At 37.8% G+C, this 18,188-nt stretch overlaps 2 protein-coding genes across 4 annotated transcripts; one reads left to right on the forward strand and one right to left on the reverse strand.

The window, feature by feature from the left end:
- Positions 1–1,874: 1,874 nt before the first annotated feature.
- On the reverse strand, positions 1,875–5,195 carry LOC118268264 (uncharacterized). The gene has a single exon (XM_035582681.2). The coding sequence runs from the start codon at positions 4,878–4,880 to the stop codon at positions 3,381–3,383; it is 1,500 nt and encodes a 499-aa protein (XP_035438574.2). The 5' UTR covers positions 4,881–5,195; the 3' UTR covers positions 1,875–3,380.
- Positions 5,196–5,749: 554 nt separating this feature from the next.
- Positions 5,750–18,094, forward strand: LOC118268589 (TBC1 domain family member 5). Of its 3 annotated transcripts, XM_050706546.1 has the most exons (14): positions 5,759–5,961; positions 6,040–6,107; positions 6,654–6,788; positions 8,652–8,751; positions 10,854–10,970; positions 11,236–11,363; positions 11,654–11,704; positions 11,788–11,890; positions 12,214–12,332; positions 12,540–12,682; positions 13,059–13,206; positions 13,821–14,104; positions 15,025–15,082; positions 15,397–15,576. In XM_050706546.1, the coding sequence occupies exons 1-14, from the start codon at positions 5,959–5,961 to the stop codon at positions 15,431–15,433; spliced, it is 1,494 nt and encodes a 497-aa protein (XP_050562503.1). In that variant the 5' UTR covers positions 5,759–5,958; the 3' UTR covers positions 15,434–15,576. The 3 variants fall into 3 exon arrangements, with proteins under 3 accessions (XP_035439023.2, XP_050562503.1, XP_050562502.1); XM_035583130.2 differs by lacking the exon at positions 15,025–15,082 and having other exon boundaries at positions 5,750–5,961; positions 13,821–14,046; positions 15,397–18,094; XM_050706545.1 differs by lacking the exon at positions 15,025–15,082 and having other exon boundaries at positions 15,397–18,094.
- The last annotated feature ends 94 nt before the right edge of the window (positions 18,095–18,188 follow it).

Below are 18,188 nucleotides of genomic sequence, written 5' to 3' on the forward strand. Positions count from 1 at the left end.
AGGTTTTTCTGAGAGGAAAACAACAACACAAAACTGATTGGACGTTCCTGCTTATTATAGAATTGTCAGTTTATTGCTATTAATCTCAAAACCGACTCCAAAAATATAGCTTCACCACAACCAATTCGCGTAGTCTCTAACCCTTACAAATTAACGGAAAGCAAACTAGAACTAGCATGAAAGGTCCAGTAGGTATTTCCAAAAGTAACGAATATTGAAAATATTGTCCAATCTCACCTATATCCTGTCTGTAATTTGTCAGGCACCATCACACTACGGCACAGGAAGTCTGACGTAAAAGACAAATGTAGTCAGGTAGTTATCGTTAAACGATAAGACCAGCGAAACCTTACCTCCTACTACTACTGAAGTAGGTACTACGGTAATTTACGCAAGTTCTGGAGAGCAGTACATTCCTCTATTTAACCGAAGGACGTTATATATCTTTAAGAACGCCGAGAACTGAGAACGAGAACGCCAAAAAGAGGAATTTTCTCCCAGACGTCCGTTTTGTTTGGGATTCAATACCGTTGACATTGTTTTCAGGTTAGTCTTTACTGTAGATTCTGGCTGCTGGTTATATAGTGGTTGGAAATGCAATTGGAACCGGTAAACACGGTATCCATCCATCGTTTCATCCGCTTTCAAGCGGCGGAGTACTCAAACGCCCTGAAACAATTACTTCTAGACTCACTAAAATGGAACCTTTAGTGAGTACGCGTAAGTTTAGATTTTTTATAGAACCTTTTTGTATCTAGCGTAGGTACTCATAACAGAGTGCGAGTGTGTTTTACGTTAATGCGATCGACGCGTTTATGATGTTTAGCGCTCTAATTAGTTGCTCCCAAGTTAACTAACCGATTCAAGGGTTAAACGCATTAACGTAAAAATAACTCGGACTCAGTACCCAGATACAGTAATGAGCAGAGACACTATCCTAATGAGTTATCACTGTAATGACACAAACCCAGTAACGGAGTTCCGGTGTGAAAGCCAATGAAAAAGTCATCCAATAGCTCTTCTCGTCTTGGGTAACGCATCGGTGACTAAAAACCACCTCATTCCTACTCCTGTTTCGAGCCGGAGCCCCGCCAACCCGTAAAGTCATCCGCAGGTCCGGATCGGGCATCAGCTTTACTGGGTTCCATTTGAAGTGGTCTGGTGGCTCTTACGAGGTGCCCGTGAATATAAAGCGCTGTTCGCTCGGTTATGATACCCTTGCTCGTCGGTCACAAACTTACGGTGTTACGCTGCGCTTACGATGTCCGGAGAACGTCGCGTGATCGCGACCCTCGGAGTATCTCCCGCGACGACAACTGGGGTGTAATGCGGTTCGCTCCCTCACTCGCCCCGCCCCTCCTCCTTAGCTAGCCTGACGCCGCTCGCTCCATAATGAAAATTCGGATCCAACCCAGTTTTTTGGAACGACATTATATATTTTTAACGATAGCTTCCGCTTGTGGACAATAATATTTAAATACATCTTTGTCATAACCTCTTCTATATTGACTTTCTGGCCACGAAGACAATAGATTTAAGAAAATGTGTCGAAAAAGAATTGATTTTCTCATTCCAAAAAAATCGAGGGAGGTTTGTGGTTACAGACCGAAAGCACAGGATGTTATCTTCTTCTCAAATCTAAACCAAGAAGTATTTTAAATGAGTCTAGTGGAAGGAGTCGTCAATGAACAAAAAGAGGAAGCTCAGCACAAGGCATGATGTCATCAATTCATAATCGTCGAAGTACAAAACTCCGAATGAGATAAAGAGATATCCCCACTAAGGTTCACGATTAACTTGTTGATCTTTTAACCATTATCGATTTCGATTTAAAAGTATTTAAAGATTTAAGTATGTGTATAAAAAATACAATATTTCAGTTCATTTGAATTAGTACGTGACTAAATCAAATTATATAATTATGTAGGTATTTACAGTAACAAACAGTTTTTAAATCGTCACATTCAAAATCAAATAGTTACAATGGAAATATATGTACATCGACACAACATGCATGCATTATCTATCATATTTTCTCCATTTTACGAAACTGACTGAATCAATGCTTACTCGTATTATACAAACATACATTTTGATGACAATCGCACCATCAGCAAATTCAGTCATGAGTATTAATAAAAACGAGACTTTACAATTGGTTGAATCAAGTCCTATTTACCTATTACATATTATGGAATTATACGAACGCCATAATTGGCCACAAGACTGTAATGTAACTCCAAAATGGTTTAAAAATTCCAAATTCTTGACTAATGCTACAAAGTTTTAAAGAAGTTACGAGATCCATGATCCTAAAAACTTTAACATTAATATTATTTAAGACATGAGAAACAGAGCCCTGTTCAAGTGATTTTAAATAAAAAGTGTAATCAAAGGTGCAGTAAATGTTAGTAGATAAATTCGCATTAGCCAAAAACGAAAGAATTAAAGAACATAATTTCTTCATCGTGCTGAATAACAAACTAAGAAAAACTAAACATTTTCGTACCAATCATGATTAGCTTGAACACAATGGATCAGATATCAGCGCGTTCTAGTATCCGCCTTCAATTTCGTAACATTTCCAGCCCGCTTAAAAATGAGTGAGTTCTGGGCTACGTACGTCCACATCCGACGAATGTACCGCTCGCGAGCATCTTGTAAACTGCGCGCTAGCATTTATACACACACCACCCGTGCGAAGTTCATGAGATTTACAAGAATTCGACAGATGTGGACGCTTCATTAGAGTTTAACGTAAATAACTATTAAGTGTTCTTTAAATTTTTGAGAATCCAAAACACCACTCATTTTTGCGCATAAAATTTAGTAGAACATTCGGTCATTTCTGAACAAACGTAATAGTTATGAGAAGGAAGATTCAGGTAAATTTATAAAGCTAGACTCATAAGAGGAAATAGTCAACAATGATATTATTCACATTTACACATTTTATTATTAGGCGAACTGACCATCTAAAGATAATATGATCCTTGTTTTACAAAATGTACCTACCTACTTATACTGTTACTTAACAAAAAATAACACAGTTTCAAGACATGCGCAAACGCATGTGGACCAAAATGGTGTTATAAAATATTGACAACATTTATACTAACAATATTTTTCTAAATATTCCATGATTTTACACTATACACTTGATAAGATGTTGTTTACGTATTTTTATCAAGTTGTCATTGGCTGTTATTCGTCCGCCATTTTGTCCGCACAACAACATAGACTCCACAAAATGGCGGCGATGAAAGTGACAATAGTGACACGAAATGAAATTTCTTTGATATTGATATTTAGTTTAATCATGAAGAATAATAAATAATAATTAGCAAATTTTCTAAAGATAAATATTATTACATGGAAATTCAATCTATGGAGATAGTTTGTAAATTGTTCAGAGCGTGTGTATGCGCAATGAGAATAACGGGATGTGGTTGCAGTACGGCGGCGGGTAGAGGGCGCTGACGAGCGCCACATGGCTCGGCGGGCAGGGCCTGTGGGGTCGCTGCGGTACGCCGCAGCACAGCCCCACCGCGCATCACACAAGTCACCCCTGCACGAGGATCACAGTTCTCATTTACACTAGTAGTCTCATCGTCTGAACACAAGTCAATCACTTCACAAACATTGTCCAATCGCTTCAAGGGGTCCATCGTCACTTCCGAATCAGCTGGCTGATCACAGTCTAGTCCATCCACAAATACAATGTCCTTATCTTCCAAGGTCTGTTGCTTACTCTCTCTTTCTTTTCTCAAGTTGTCAAGATACTCCTGTATGCATTTTTCTGACATTTTTATTAATTTAATCGAAAATGGTTTACATTTCAAGAAGAGCAGTTGACCTTTAATATCGAGTATTCCTTTATTTCGCTGATCGGGAAAAACATATTTTCTATTCCAATAGCTCAACGGTCTTCGGTATCTCACAGGAAATCGTTGATTTTTTATCTTAACATTGTAATTTTTACTAAAAGGTGTTGTAGTGCAACAATATCTTTCTACCCTTTCTCTTGAAAAGCTCAAATCCCTTCCATCCCTCTGGCAACTTGTTGTAGCACTCCGTCTGTAAGCCAGTGATGAAAATGGATACAGTGGACCTCGGTCTACGTTTGCATTATTTCTGTTTGCATTATTTCTAAGTTGCTTAGCTCTACTTCTAATGTTTCTTGGAGGAAGTCTTACTGGGATATTTGGAGGAGGATCAGGACGAGAACTGGGACCTGGAACCGCAACATTCTCAAATATTTGACCTACTCGATGAAGTTTCAGGGCTGAAAGAAAATCACGAAGACCTCTATCCTCTCCTGGGTCATTTTCAGGATTGTTGCATAGCCTCTCATGAGCTCTCAATAATTCCGCACTATCAAAGTGGCTGTCACAGTTGTCACATAAGTATACATCTGCAGGTCTCTCTGCAATATCATCTTCAATGCCCACGGGATTGTAAGATCTGTCATAATGTAGATTTTCATTTCTGAATGTAACCAGAAGTCTGCCACTAGGTCTGAAGTAAAGTGAAGTGGTGTGGTCTTTATTGTCAACATACCTGAGCCTGTTGCGTGGGTACCGCGAAAGTTGCGCAGAAAAAACTAATAGGAAGGCGCTTTTATGGTAGTCGTAGCATTTTTTCACTAAACTCCTCAACTTCATAGACCAGTCCTTGGGCACCTCGTTCGGTCTCACAAAGGGGTGCGAAAATGCAACATCTTTCGGCCACCATGGTGGCTGCCGAATGTCTTTCGCTGTATCATGTCCCCAGGAACATGTCACCATGAATGTTATAAACTTCTCCAGCTCAGCGACCTTGATCGCCGCCAGGGATGTCGGATTGCCATTAGCAAAAAGAAGCGGCAAATTGGCGATCATGATTCCTGCTGACGCTTATGGTCATCGAAACCTGAGGGAGGCCAGCGCTTGCGATGTCAGACCGCGCAGGTATACAATAACGGTTATTGCGTTTAAGTCCATTTTAGCGCGATAATCGGGAACAGTTATCACTCATATGGATCGTCACAATTCTAGATATACTTTTCAAACGATTACAAAACACCACTTTACCACTAAATCCACAAATTTTTATACAGAGCGAGAGCGCTACTAACTAAAAAGAGAAAGATCCATAGATCCGCCACAGACTTCATAGATCTTTGTTACTCCAAACGCCAAGTTTGCTGCGCACTGTTCGCAAGCGAGATCAATGCAACGTAAAACGAAATGATGTTGTGAACAAAATAAAAAAAATTACCGAAAAATTGAACAGTTGCGCTTTTATATTATTATTTTTTTATACCACTTGTTTGTGTGAATAATATTTTTTATATTATAATTATTATACTTTATATTAATTAAATTCATTATTTTTTTTAATATTTGCATCATTTGAAAAATGTGTAAGTCAAAATGTTTCCATAATAAATAAAAATATGAAAATAAAATAGAAACCAAATAAGTAGGTAATTAATTTAAAAGGGATTTTAAAAAAGGACCTATCGCTCAAATAATTTTTAGCTTACTATTACAGTGTTGTCAACAACAAAACTGTAACTAAAGATTTTTCAATTTCAAGAGCGTAATTAAAACAATTATTTAGTATTGATTTGATTTTGTATTAATTAATGATTGCATATTTTATTGATAACGGAAAAATGATCGATATTCAAGATAATACTCTTCTGACCTCTCTAACGTCAATGTCACTATGACAGTTATATAAATATCAACTAAACTTTTAGTTACCTATTTATTTTTACTCTGTGTCAGTCAGCAGTCAGCCAGTTGTCATTGTTGTCAATTTTGTGTAATCTCTGTTGTTATCACATTGATAAACTCGGTTATTAGAATAAAACTGAATACCTATATGCTTTTTATCAGAAGCTGACAATAATATTAATTTGTTTATAACTAATAAAAATGCTTTTCCAATATTAGAATTTTATGAACGAAAATGGTCAGTTTTGACAAGATTTTGCATGTGATTGTGGTCAATCTTTTTTTCAGTTATATTCATAATAGCATTGTTCCACAGGAACACAACAGCGCTGATAGTTCTCCCAACTCTCCTTCAAAAAAGTTTCCTGAAATCACGGACTACCAGTAAGTGAATTATTGCCTCCTTGACCTAACACCAGAAAGTTGTTTTTTTTTCTTTGTTCAAGGCTTCAGTTCAGTACATACTGATAATATTAGTGCTTTAAAGTTTTCAATGTCGTTGCTTGATGTTTACTATCGTCCTATAGTTAACGATTGATAACTGAAATGACTTCACCATTTCTAGACAACAAAAACAAAAAAGTTTTCTTTCAAAGGAATCTTCAATATTCTTTTACTAAGAACATTGAACAACAACAACTTTCAAGCTATAGAATATATATTCAGATACTTGTTCAGAACTACATACTTAAACCAACCACAACCATCATTGAAACAATAGAAGTTTGTCTTAGAAAGCACCTTCAAAGTTCAAGCTAAAGTAATACCATACCTCTGTTTATAAACCTCCTTTAGGTATATTACCTACCTGAAATATAAATTCACAGATTATTTCAATTCAACTAACTATAAATTGGTCGTATAGATCATTGCTACCATTATAGAAGTATAAAAAAGTTGTCTAAATAATTTATTTGTGCTGTAAAACAGGTTGGATCTCCCAGCATGGAGTGTGGACAGTCTGAAGGCTATAGCCATCCAGCAGCGTCTGCCTCGCCCCCGGAGCCTTGCATGGGCCATCTTACTGAATGCCCTGCCTCCTCCAAACATGGATATTGTGTCCAGGTAATTTATTGTCATCTTCTATATCGTTGGCTTATTACAAAAAATCATTAACTGCAAAAAATCACTAAATATGTTTTTATTTAACTATTTTGACACATTCTACAAAATGCAAACACAAATTTCATCAACATAGTTATTATATTTAGGATACTATAGGCAAATCAACAACCAACCGATATCTAATTCAAACTAAAATACTGTTTATCTTAGAATAGTGGATATGTCTCATAATGACTTTGTGCCATAAGCTGATGATATGGACATATCATTATTCATCATTTCTTTCATTATCATCTACGAAATTAGTATTAAAAAATTTCAATAATTTTTGATTGAAATTCTGTCTGTCTTTTTAGTTGCTCTAAATTGCCTCTTTAAAACCCAGTCATAATGTGTTTTTATAATAAGAATTGTTTATTCTGACCAACTGTATCCTGAGTCACACTCCTCAGCTTGCAATCATGACTCATTGTTATTTGGTTGCATCCAAACATTACCTAAATATTTTAACAAAACAAGAACATGAAATGATGTATTTAATTCTAACATTGAGACAATGTCTTGGTTTTTTAAGATCACATCATCCAACAATTGTGAAAATCTTGATTTCAATTTTATGCTTTACATTTGCTTGTGCTAAGCAGTTATTCTACGAAGATGTAATAGCTAAGCTGTGAAACTATGTGACCATTGCCACTAACACTAAGCTATGTAGCTGTGTGAGGAAGATCAATAGGGCCATCCATAACATGCATCTTTACATATCAAAAACATAGCTTACCAGTGCTGAGCTATGTATATCAATGAATATGATTGGTGGAAGCCAAACGCATCCTCAGCAACATAGCATAGCACAACTCTGGTTGAAATGTTCCTTTAATGTCAAATACTTGTGTGGTCTGCATTCCTAGATTATGAGTTTAGTTTTGCCAATGCTTTATTGCCACTTGATCTATTTATTCTGTGATATGTATGTTACTTTTATTACATTTGCCTGTTCAAGCATCACTTAAATTAAATACCTTAATAACATACATATTCTTTTCTACATTCCAAAATGGAAGATTCCATTAAGACTAAGTTTAAATAAAGAGTTTAATAATGACTTTTCTAAAATAAATACTCTGATAATGGCAATAGAAGATAAGAAATTTCAAATAAATAGCAGAATTATCTGTGAGATGTTAAACACTAAGGAGACTGGCCATTAATGTGTTTGTTTTAATTTATATTGAATGTGAATATCTTTTTGGTCCTTGTTTACCTAATTCAAAGTAATTATCAAATGTAGCGGATAGAACTACTTATGAATATAGACTGACCTATGTTCATGGATTTTCTTCTCTGTCTTAACTCTGAATTAATATTTTGTGTGTGCATGTGCATTCTAGACTGTATCAAAAAAAACATGTACCTACTGTGCCCTTAGTACGAGTTTGCTACACGTTAAACGAAAACGAAACGAGAGAAAGTTCGACGCTCTGATTGGCCGTAATAAGCCCTCAGTATAACTGTCATGAAAATTCCGAAAATTGAGAGTGCCTACTGATATTCTTTGTACTGAGTCCATCTTTATTGTCTCACCAGCATACTGAATAACATGACTGTAACACACACAGACAGACTGCATTTAATAAATAAATCTAACTTTTTTTGGGGGCGAAATTCATCCAATAACTTCTCCCGCCTTGGGCGAGACGAGAGGGAGTGTCAGACTCTTAATGACTAAAAACCACCCCGTTCCTACTCCTGCTTTTCGATCCGGAGCTCCGGTAAACTCGCTAGGTAGTCCGCAGCACCGGATCAAATAAATCTAACTTAACTTAATACATTTGTTAAAATTACTTGTCATTCTTGTTTCAGTCTAAAGTCTCATAGGAACTACTACAATGATTTGAGTGACAAGCTGTCAATGGACCCAAGGGCAGTCATTGGAGATGACCCACTCTCACAGGATGATGAGGTAATATGGCCATAATTATTATAAACAAGCAATGAAAACAAAACTTTATGCTTTAGGAACTAAGTCCTAAATTGTTTTACAGTATCCATAGGCGTAATTTAATGTTCTATTGTAATGCTATCTGTTATCGTTCTGTTTACAAAAAAATCTATTATTTATGCTTATTATGTGTTTTTACTGATTATATTGATGAGCTTAACTGCGCAATTAAATAGTATAATCGGTTATAACGAGCACTGACAGACAGACTGACGGACAATTCAATTTGACGTTTTAAAAGTGCCTAATTAAGACATAATTGAAATAAATGCTTTGACTTTGACTTTAAATACAAATATTCTAGTTAATTTGAAGACTCAACGCTCAATTTAACATAAAGCGTTTAACGTTAGTTACGAAGCAGCATAAGATATAAGGATAAGGTGACTTTAATGTAACATGTTTCCCCAATCACTTAAGTGAGGGCGAGTCTATTTAATGGTAATTATTATGTATCTATCTCATTGAAAATAATAAAAGAATATTATTTGAATATCATTCTTTTCACTAATTCTTGTTCTTGACTTGATCACGAAGTGCTTGATCACACCAATATGACCGTTTTGGAGATTGACCCTATTCCCAAATTTCCAAATATCAGGGCATAATTCCCGTTGCCAATTGATCTAGTATCAAGAAGTTTTGGATCACACGAGAGATTGATTTTGGAGATTGACCCTATTCTCAATTTTCCAAATATCGGGGCATAATTCCAGTCTCCAAATGATCTAGAAATCGTACCTCTCACGCTTACGATAACTCGATCAACAAGACAGTTTAGAACCTAAACAAAATCTGAAGTATAAGGTTTAGATATCCAATTCGCTACTGCCATAACAATAAGTAGTCAGGTCAATGACTCTTATATTATTCGCACTGAATCTGAAACCGCTATCTAACCTTTGTACAAATGTAATTAAGTAAACCATGTGTGCACACTTCAAGGTGAAATAATATTTGTTTTAATTATAGCTACAGATGCATATTATATATACCTACTTAGATACGTACATACTCATTGTTTTGTTCAAGTTCTAAGTAATAACATTATTACATTAAAGCTATGTATGTTTGATGTTATACTCGGTTTTCGTAATACATAATCTGCTAGCTTTAGTTTTTTTTTTTTTTTATTTAAACTCTAATGCCACTCTAGGATTTTCTCCTGTGTCGTGGGTGCGTTTACAAACATACAAGTTCACATACTCATGACACCCAGTCCCAAAACGATAATATGCGGATTACACAAAGAGTTGTTCCATGCGGGAACCCGCTACACGTAACGCGGCAGCCGGTTGCCCAGCCATCGCGCCAACCATGCAGCCAACCGTGCAGTTAATTCTCAGATAATGTTGGCAGACTGCCTGCTGCTTCTGACTGCTTCGTTGTTCGAGTGGTCGCAACTGCGGGCGGTATGGCTAAGTAATACTGGGCTTTTTCCAGTTTTTCGGTAATAGCATGGAGTCTGGAATCTTGGCTATGTGGCTATAGGCTCACCCCCTATTACATGGGGCTTACTTGAGGCGTTACACGAGTTACTTCTTAATAAAATAATGTTAAATTAATATTCTAATACAAATCTACAATGCAATCATCGTCCTATCAAATGCACACAGCATTCGAAACTCGACGTTCAATGAGATAACAAACCATTTAGCTCCATAAAATTATCTAGAACCACATTGGTACTAGATTACGCAGTTCCCCATTATTATGCAAATGCACATTTGTACAACATACAAACATAGATATCTCTTTGTATTAGGTATGTACTAAGCGGTTCCACTTTCTTAATTTAGTAAATATATTTTTTTAAAAGTTGCCCCACACTAGGATTTTCTCCTGTGTCGTGGGTGCGTTTACAAACATACAAGTTCACATACAAATTGTCACGTTCACATCGTAAAGAAGGCTAAGGTTCCTTCAGTATTTAAAAAAAAATCGAATGCTCCTCTCTTCTGATAGATTAGCAACACATTTATAACCGCTCTAGTTTGCGGGTTTCTATATATAGGTACATGGTTGCAACATATAAAACATAAATAATATTGAATTTGTTCCAGAGCGTATGGAAGCAACATTTCTGTGATAATGAGCTGAAAACTCTTATACTGCAAGATGTGGTGAGGACGTTTCCCGAAGAACTGTACTTCAGAGAGAAAGACGTGCAGGACCTGATGGTAAGTTCACCGCTTGAAACCTGTAATCAAAACCTATCTCTCTGGGTTTACTAATACAATTGGTACTAAGTAAGCATTTAGACCATTTATAATTCATTGTTTAACACGTGAAATAAATGTTCAAGATAGAGACAGGCGTTACTTTGCGGAAATCCATGCTACACTAACAAACAAGAGAAATTTAATACAATAAGCGACAAAACTAAAATTAAACCTTTTTAATATAAATCAATGTAATTTATTTTCCTTAAATCTGTGTTTCCAGGTCCGCATCTTATTCTTCTGGGCTCGTTCCCACGCTAACGTGGGCTACAGACAAGGGATGCACGAGATCCTAGCGCCCGTGCTGTTTGAACTGTACTTAGATAGGAAATTTGCGCCCGATGGACTAGGGTAAGTCATATTAAACCATTTCTGGTAACATAACTCCAATATAATATAGTAGTAATAAATGTTTAGAACAAATAAAGTGATCGATATCTCAGCCTATTACTTTATTATTAACTAGCGACCCGCTCCAGCTTCGCATGGGTGCAATGGTGATATTTTATACATAAAACCTTCCTCTTGAATCACTCTATCTAATAAAAAAACCCATCAAACAAGCATACAAAAGGCACAGAGAAAGGACTTTGTTTTAAACTATGTATTTATTAATAGAATATAATTATTATTTGTTTCAGGGATAAGTTAAAGTACATACTAAAGGAAGACTGCTTAGAACACGATAGCTAGTAAGTATAAAGGACTTAAATCTTCTATTTCTACTAACTTGATAATAAAGAGTGGGTAATTAATAAAACCAATTTGTTTCCAGCATGATTTTCAGTGCAATAATGAAAGGCATAGAAAGGTTTTACACGACGGGTGACATCGTGCCTACATCGTGTGGACGATTACCCACAGCTAAAATGTCTCACGTAAGTTACACATAACACAGAATATGGTTGCGCAAAATTAAGCGCAATTTCGCGCAACTATCGAGTTTGCGCAACCACTAAAACATATTAACTTATTGAGAACTAGCGACCCGCCCCAGCTTCGCATGGGTGCAATGGTGATATCTTATGCATGTATTATATATATAAAGTTTCCTCTTGAACCACTCTATCTATTAAAAAAACCGTATCAAATTCCGTTGCGTAGTTTTAAAGACTTAAACATTTAAAGGGATATAGGGACAAAGAAACTTTTTAATACTATGTCGTGATAGGGTATAAATACCTGTGCTATTATTTTACAGAATCCAAACGAAGTGATAAGATATTTGGATAAAGTGAGAGAAGAATTTCTAGTGCCTCTCGATCTAGAGTTAGCTGTACATCTAGTTGACTGCAACATATCTATGGAGCTGTTTGGAATGTAAGTACTCCTTCAAATACGACGAGTTAAGAAGATTTAACTTTAACTTTAGATTTGATAAACAATAAAATTGTAAACGTCTTTTTTTTGGTAAAAAAAAAAACAACGGTAAACGCGGAAAATATCTTTAAATAAATATTTTTTTAGTATGTTTCTTTTCTCTATGTTCATAAATTGCACTGTAAAATATTTTTACTATTTTCGCAGACGATGGCTACGACTGTTATTTGGCCGAGAGTTCCCAAGATCTGAGATCCCCAATCTGTGGGGATTTTTATTCGCCGACGGACCGATGTTCCCGAACCTACATTATGTCATCGTCGCCATGTTAATCTCCATGAGAAATACACGTAAGTATTACAAATTAGGTACACAATATAATAAAGCTTATATTATTTGTTTACAGATGTACATCATTAGACTTTATGAATGTGTAATACATATTTTGAAATTTAAAACCTTATAATTATTTATTTTAATGTGATTTTTTTGTTGTCTTGGACATTTCAAAAGTAAAAGATAAAAATAATAAATTCTTTGACTTTGACTTTATCGACAAAAGAATAATATAGCATAATGAAATTAAGAATGGATCATTGCTCATTTAATTGTCCGTGTGAGAAATTAACTTCATTCATTAGTTATATATGTAGTTACAATCTGACTTGAAACTTGATATGATAACTTTGTGCTCGGTGCCCTAACGTTCCCAATAACTATGTCCAGTGCTGGACCCGGACCCGGGCGTGATCCTGTCGGCGCTGATGCGTCCGGTGTGCCTGTGCGTGGGCTACGTGTGTGCGCTGGCGCTGCACCTGCGGGCCCCGCTCACGTACCCGCGACCGCCAGCCAGGCAGGAAGTCCTCAACCACACGTGAGTTCTTCTTTATTGAGTGGGAACCTTAACTTTGCATTCTTATTCAGGTTTTTCCGCAGTTCCAAACGTTCTGACTGAGGCTCAAGAATTTCAAGAAATTCTTTTGTATTTTATAAATATTTAACGGACATATTTCTTTAGTTTGCTTAATAGGTGTTAGATAATGTGTATAGCAATAGACGAAAGCAAGAAGACAAATTATATATATCTACAGAAGTGATGTGTATAAGGTTACTTACTGTACTGTGAGCTTAGTACGAGTTTTTTTTTACTTTTATCGCGTACGAAACGAGAGCCCTTTTGGCGTTCTGATTGGTTGGTTCATCGAAACTGACCAATGAGAGCGCCGAAGGCGGTCTCGTTTCAATCTAGTTCAACGTAATACAAACTTCTTCTAAGCCTTCTGGTGTTATAGAATACATTTTAATTTTATTGAAGAGATTATACAAAAAATCTACTTATATACGAATGACCTTATTTATTTGGCACGATCGTATGATCAGATGCATGATTTTGCTTTCTTCCTTTAAGACAAAACCTTGTGACACTAATTATTATATGATGGAAACGTTTTATACTATGGTAGTGTAACCTGTATTTGTACGACGCAGGAACGCGGAGACGGCAGAAACGGAGCCCCGTCCGTGGCGGGACGTGGAGGTGCGCGCGGGGTCGGAGTCGGGGTCGGAGGGCGTGGCCGAGGGCGCCGACGTGGCGCGCGAGCTGGCCGCGCTGGCACTACTCAGGGCGCAACTACCGCCCGCCGCCGCCGCGCTGGCGCAGGCCCTGCCGCGGCCCCCGCCCCATGTCCAGCAGCCGCTGCAGCAGATCCTGCAGGTATGTACTGCCGCGGCCCCCGCCCCACGTCCAGCAGCCGCTGCAGCAGATCCTGCAGGTATGTACTGCCGCGGCCCCCGCCCCACGTCCAGCAGCCGCTGCAGCAGATCCTGCAGGTATGTACTGCCGCGGCCCCCGCCCCACGTCCAGCAGCCGCTGCAGCAGATCCTGCAGGTATGTACTGCCGCGGCCCCCGCCCACGTCCAGCAGCCGCTGCAGCAGATCCTGCAGGTATGTACTGCCGCGGCCCCCGCCCCACGTCCAGCAGCCGCTGGGCAGATCCTGCAGGTATGTACTGCCGCGGCCCCCGCCCCACGTCCAGCAGCCGCTGCGGCAGATCCTGCAGGTATGTACTGCCGCGGCCCCCGCCCCACGTCCAGCAGCCGCTGAGCAGATCCTGCAGGTATGTACTGCCGCGGCCCCCGCCCCACGTCCAGCAGCCGCTGCAGCAGATCCTGCAGGTATGTACTGCCGCGGCCCCCGCCCCACGTCCAGCAGCCGCTGGCAGATCCTGCAGGTATGTACTGCCGCGGCCCCCGCCCCACGTCCAGCAGCCGCTGCAGCAGATCCTGCAGGTATGTACTGCCGCGGCCCCCGCCCCACGTCCAGCAGCCGCTGCTGCAGATCCTGCAGGTATGTACTGCCGCGGCCCCCGCCCCACGTCCAGCAGCCGCTGCAGCAGATCCTGCAGGTATGTACTGCCGCGGCCCCCGCCCACGTCCAGCAGCCGCTGCAGCAGATCCTGCAGGTATGTACTGCCGCGGCCCCCGCCCCACGTCCAGCAGCCGCTGCAGCAGATCCTGCAGGTATGTACTGCCGCGGCCCCCGCCCCACGTCCAGCAGCCGCTGCAGCAGATCCTGCAGGTATGTACTGCCGCGGCCCCCGCCCCACGTCCAGCAGCCGCTGCGGCAGATCCTGCAGGTATGTACTGCCGCGGCCCCCGCCGCATGTCCAGCAGCCGCTGGCAGATCCTGCAGGTATGTACTGCCGCGGCCCCCGCCGCATGTCCAGCAGCCGCTGCAGCAGATCCTGCAGGTATGTACTGCCGCGGCCCCCGCCGCATGTCCAGCAGCCGCTGCAGCAGATCCTGCAGGTATATCTGCTTTTAAACCTTTCAAATCCTTTTTTATGGGTGGAAAATCGTTTAATTAAAATCTAGAATGACAGGATCCCGCCATGGGTGAGACGAGAATAAATGTCACACTTTTACTGACTAAAACCATCTACTTCCATCTCCTATTCCATGCCGTAGCCACGGTACAGTTATATGGCGATGACCAGAACATCATGAATCACGACTGACTTTTAATAGACTCCACTAACTAAAGCTTTTTACTCTGTCCCAACAGCTCGCAGCGTTACTCCAATGCCGCAACCACGCCTTAATAGACGTGGAAACGGCTTTAGAAGCCGCGGAAGGCCAAACGACGGAGAAGGTAGGTCGTCGTCAACTGGTTCCCGTAGCTATGATACACAAGCAACAGCAGAAACCCAATATAAAACCCTTGAACAAAGTGAAAGAGGTCCCATTAAAGGTGTTTCATCAGGGGGAGAGTGTCGCTAGTGATCTCCCGTTCATGGACCCCCTGCGTTTAAGGACAGAGTGACTAAGAACTAAAATTATGTTATACAGTTATTACCATTAATGATGATTATGAAACTGGTCACCGATTTGTAAGGCCAAAATTTTAATGGGGGCTAACGATTGGCGCTAGTGTAGCATAAAGTCCTGTTTGACCAATAGAGATAGAGCCTGGAACCCATTGGACATTAAATTTTTGACAGCTACAGTGATTGGAACAAATTTGTCTCATGCTACATGGGCGCCATCTAGTGGACAAAACTTTGGTAAACTTCATTGCGAAGGTTGACTTCATATCTTATGAATGCTTTATGAAGTGTTAATGTATTTGATGATGATGATTATACAATGTCCTATCTCAGGGCAACTTCTGTGCTCCTTTGACTTTCAAATCGGTACTAATGTTCAAGATTTTAGAATAATTGAATTCAATTATTTCTGAATGGAGTTTTTAGCTAATTAATAAATTGGTTCTTGTAGCTAAAATGAATCTTTGTAATTTTCAATACTCGTTTTGTAAAAACTTTTCTTATTCTTCTCTATACTATATTCTAAACGTATTTTAATGTTTGTTATGTGTAATATATCTTTAGTAATCTATCTATTGTACTCACACTATTTATCGACTATTGCCATAATGGACCATAGCATATTTTTTGAAAAAATATTCATGTGTTAATGGACTTTAATTGACATAGAATTTCAAGACGATTTATACAGACGCACTTCAAATAAGTTTCTAGATTTCTTAGATTCATATTTCAATAACTACAAGTTATTAATGTCTGACTACAAACCATATTGATGAATGGCGAGAATTTCTTTCTCGCATGAACGTATAACGGTTTACTCACATAAATATTTACCTATTGAAAATAGCTCTACTAGTTTTAAGTGACAGAGACACTTTCCGCCATGAGCAGAGTGCACACAGACGCGGAAGAGTATATAGGTGTATATTTACTTGAGTAAACCGTTATTTGTATTATGGCACATTGGTATATGGTGAGAATGTTTCACCTTTTCTTATGAGATTTTCTGTTCGATCAAATCTATGACTTTCTAAACTCATTAATTATCTTTTTAATTAGTTTATGTATTAGAATTTAACATGTACACAATTTGTACAATTCATTGTGTATGGAAAACGACGTGTAAAAATGTTACAGAAAATAGTATATTTATTTAATTAGTTGATAATATGATCTATATGTATGTATTTCTTTTAAATATTCTTATGTTTTTCTGATATCTAAAATAAGTATTTATAAGATTTTATGTGTAAGTAAACATCTTTGTTTTCATATCTTTTTGTTAGTAAAACATTAATTTCTCTTTTTCCGAATTAAATAGTAAGTATAATTTTATTTGATTATTGTAAGGCTAGTCAGGTCACAAAATAGTGTTAAGTTTTTAGAACATTTTTAGTTAATTTTCATTTTGGGACTGGAAAAGGGGTTATGCATTTAAATTTAGAACAATTTAACAACTTAATTGGTCTTTGGCTAGAAATAGGAATAAGTTAAATTTTCTCGTTTTTACATAGTTTATTTTTTATGTACTTTAATGTTTTTTCTTTTTTTTAACTTGTAGCAAACAGTATTTTATGGATCCAGTATTTAACAATGTCTGTTTTTGTAGTTTTTTTATAATGCTTATCAATAGAAGATTTTTGCACTACTAAAGGTACTAGTGTAGTATAAGGTCTTTATATCAATACTAAATTTAATAGTACCTTACATCTCACTAGCGCTATATACTGAGCGCAATATCACAAACTCTTGTTAACAAGCTGTGCTAATTTCTCCTGATGCTATGACAATTTAATTTAAAGCCCAAACCATTTTTAACGCTAGGGTATTAAACCTCTTCAATCGATATTCGACTTAATCACAAAACCATAGAGATGAAATTGAAGTAATTCAACAGATTTGCAGTTTGATGTGCTTACATCTATACATATTAGAACATTTTTTTTTCTTTGTGTAACACATTTGTGTATAGAAAAATGAGTCTTATGACTATGTGAATTATATTACCTTCATGTAAATTTAGCGCATTTATTGCAATGCCATTTGGGTAGTTTTTATTAATATTCTAAAATGTTATTTACGTAGTAGTATTAAGATCGGCAGTTATAGCAAATGTTAGAATAGTCGCTTAGAAATTGGACCAACATTTGCCAAAGAAACTTGGACTTTTCTTTGGCCCAAATGTTTGTCCAATACATAGTAATAAGCATAGAATATATTTTGTGATAGTAAAAGCTTCAATATGAAATTTTATTACAAATATTGGCTGTTATGAAAGTGATTTTCGTACAATGGTTTAAGTGCAAGATAAATGTATATATTTGCTATTTAGATGTAAGCCAAAGAACAAGATGTTATTATACGTATAAATGTATATTGATTGAGCCTTTGGAATTTATGGAAAGTAAATAAAATATATTTTTTCGTCCATGATTATTTTTGTTTTGTAATGTACCTAATAGTACTATCATCTCTTCCTGTCCTGTTCATCAATACTTTTTGTGGTTGGTTGGTGGAGTAAGTTACA

The sequence above is a fragment of the Spodoptera frugiperda genome, chromosome 29 (assembly GCF_023101765.2).
Source record: "Spodoptera frugiperda isolate SF20-4 chromosome 29, AGI-APGP_CSIRO_Sfru_2.0, whole genome shotgun sequence".
Taxonomy (NCBI): Eukaryota; Metazoa; Arthropoda; class Insecta; order Lepidoptera; family Noctuidae; genus Spodoptera; species Spodoptera frugiperda.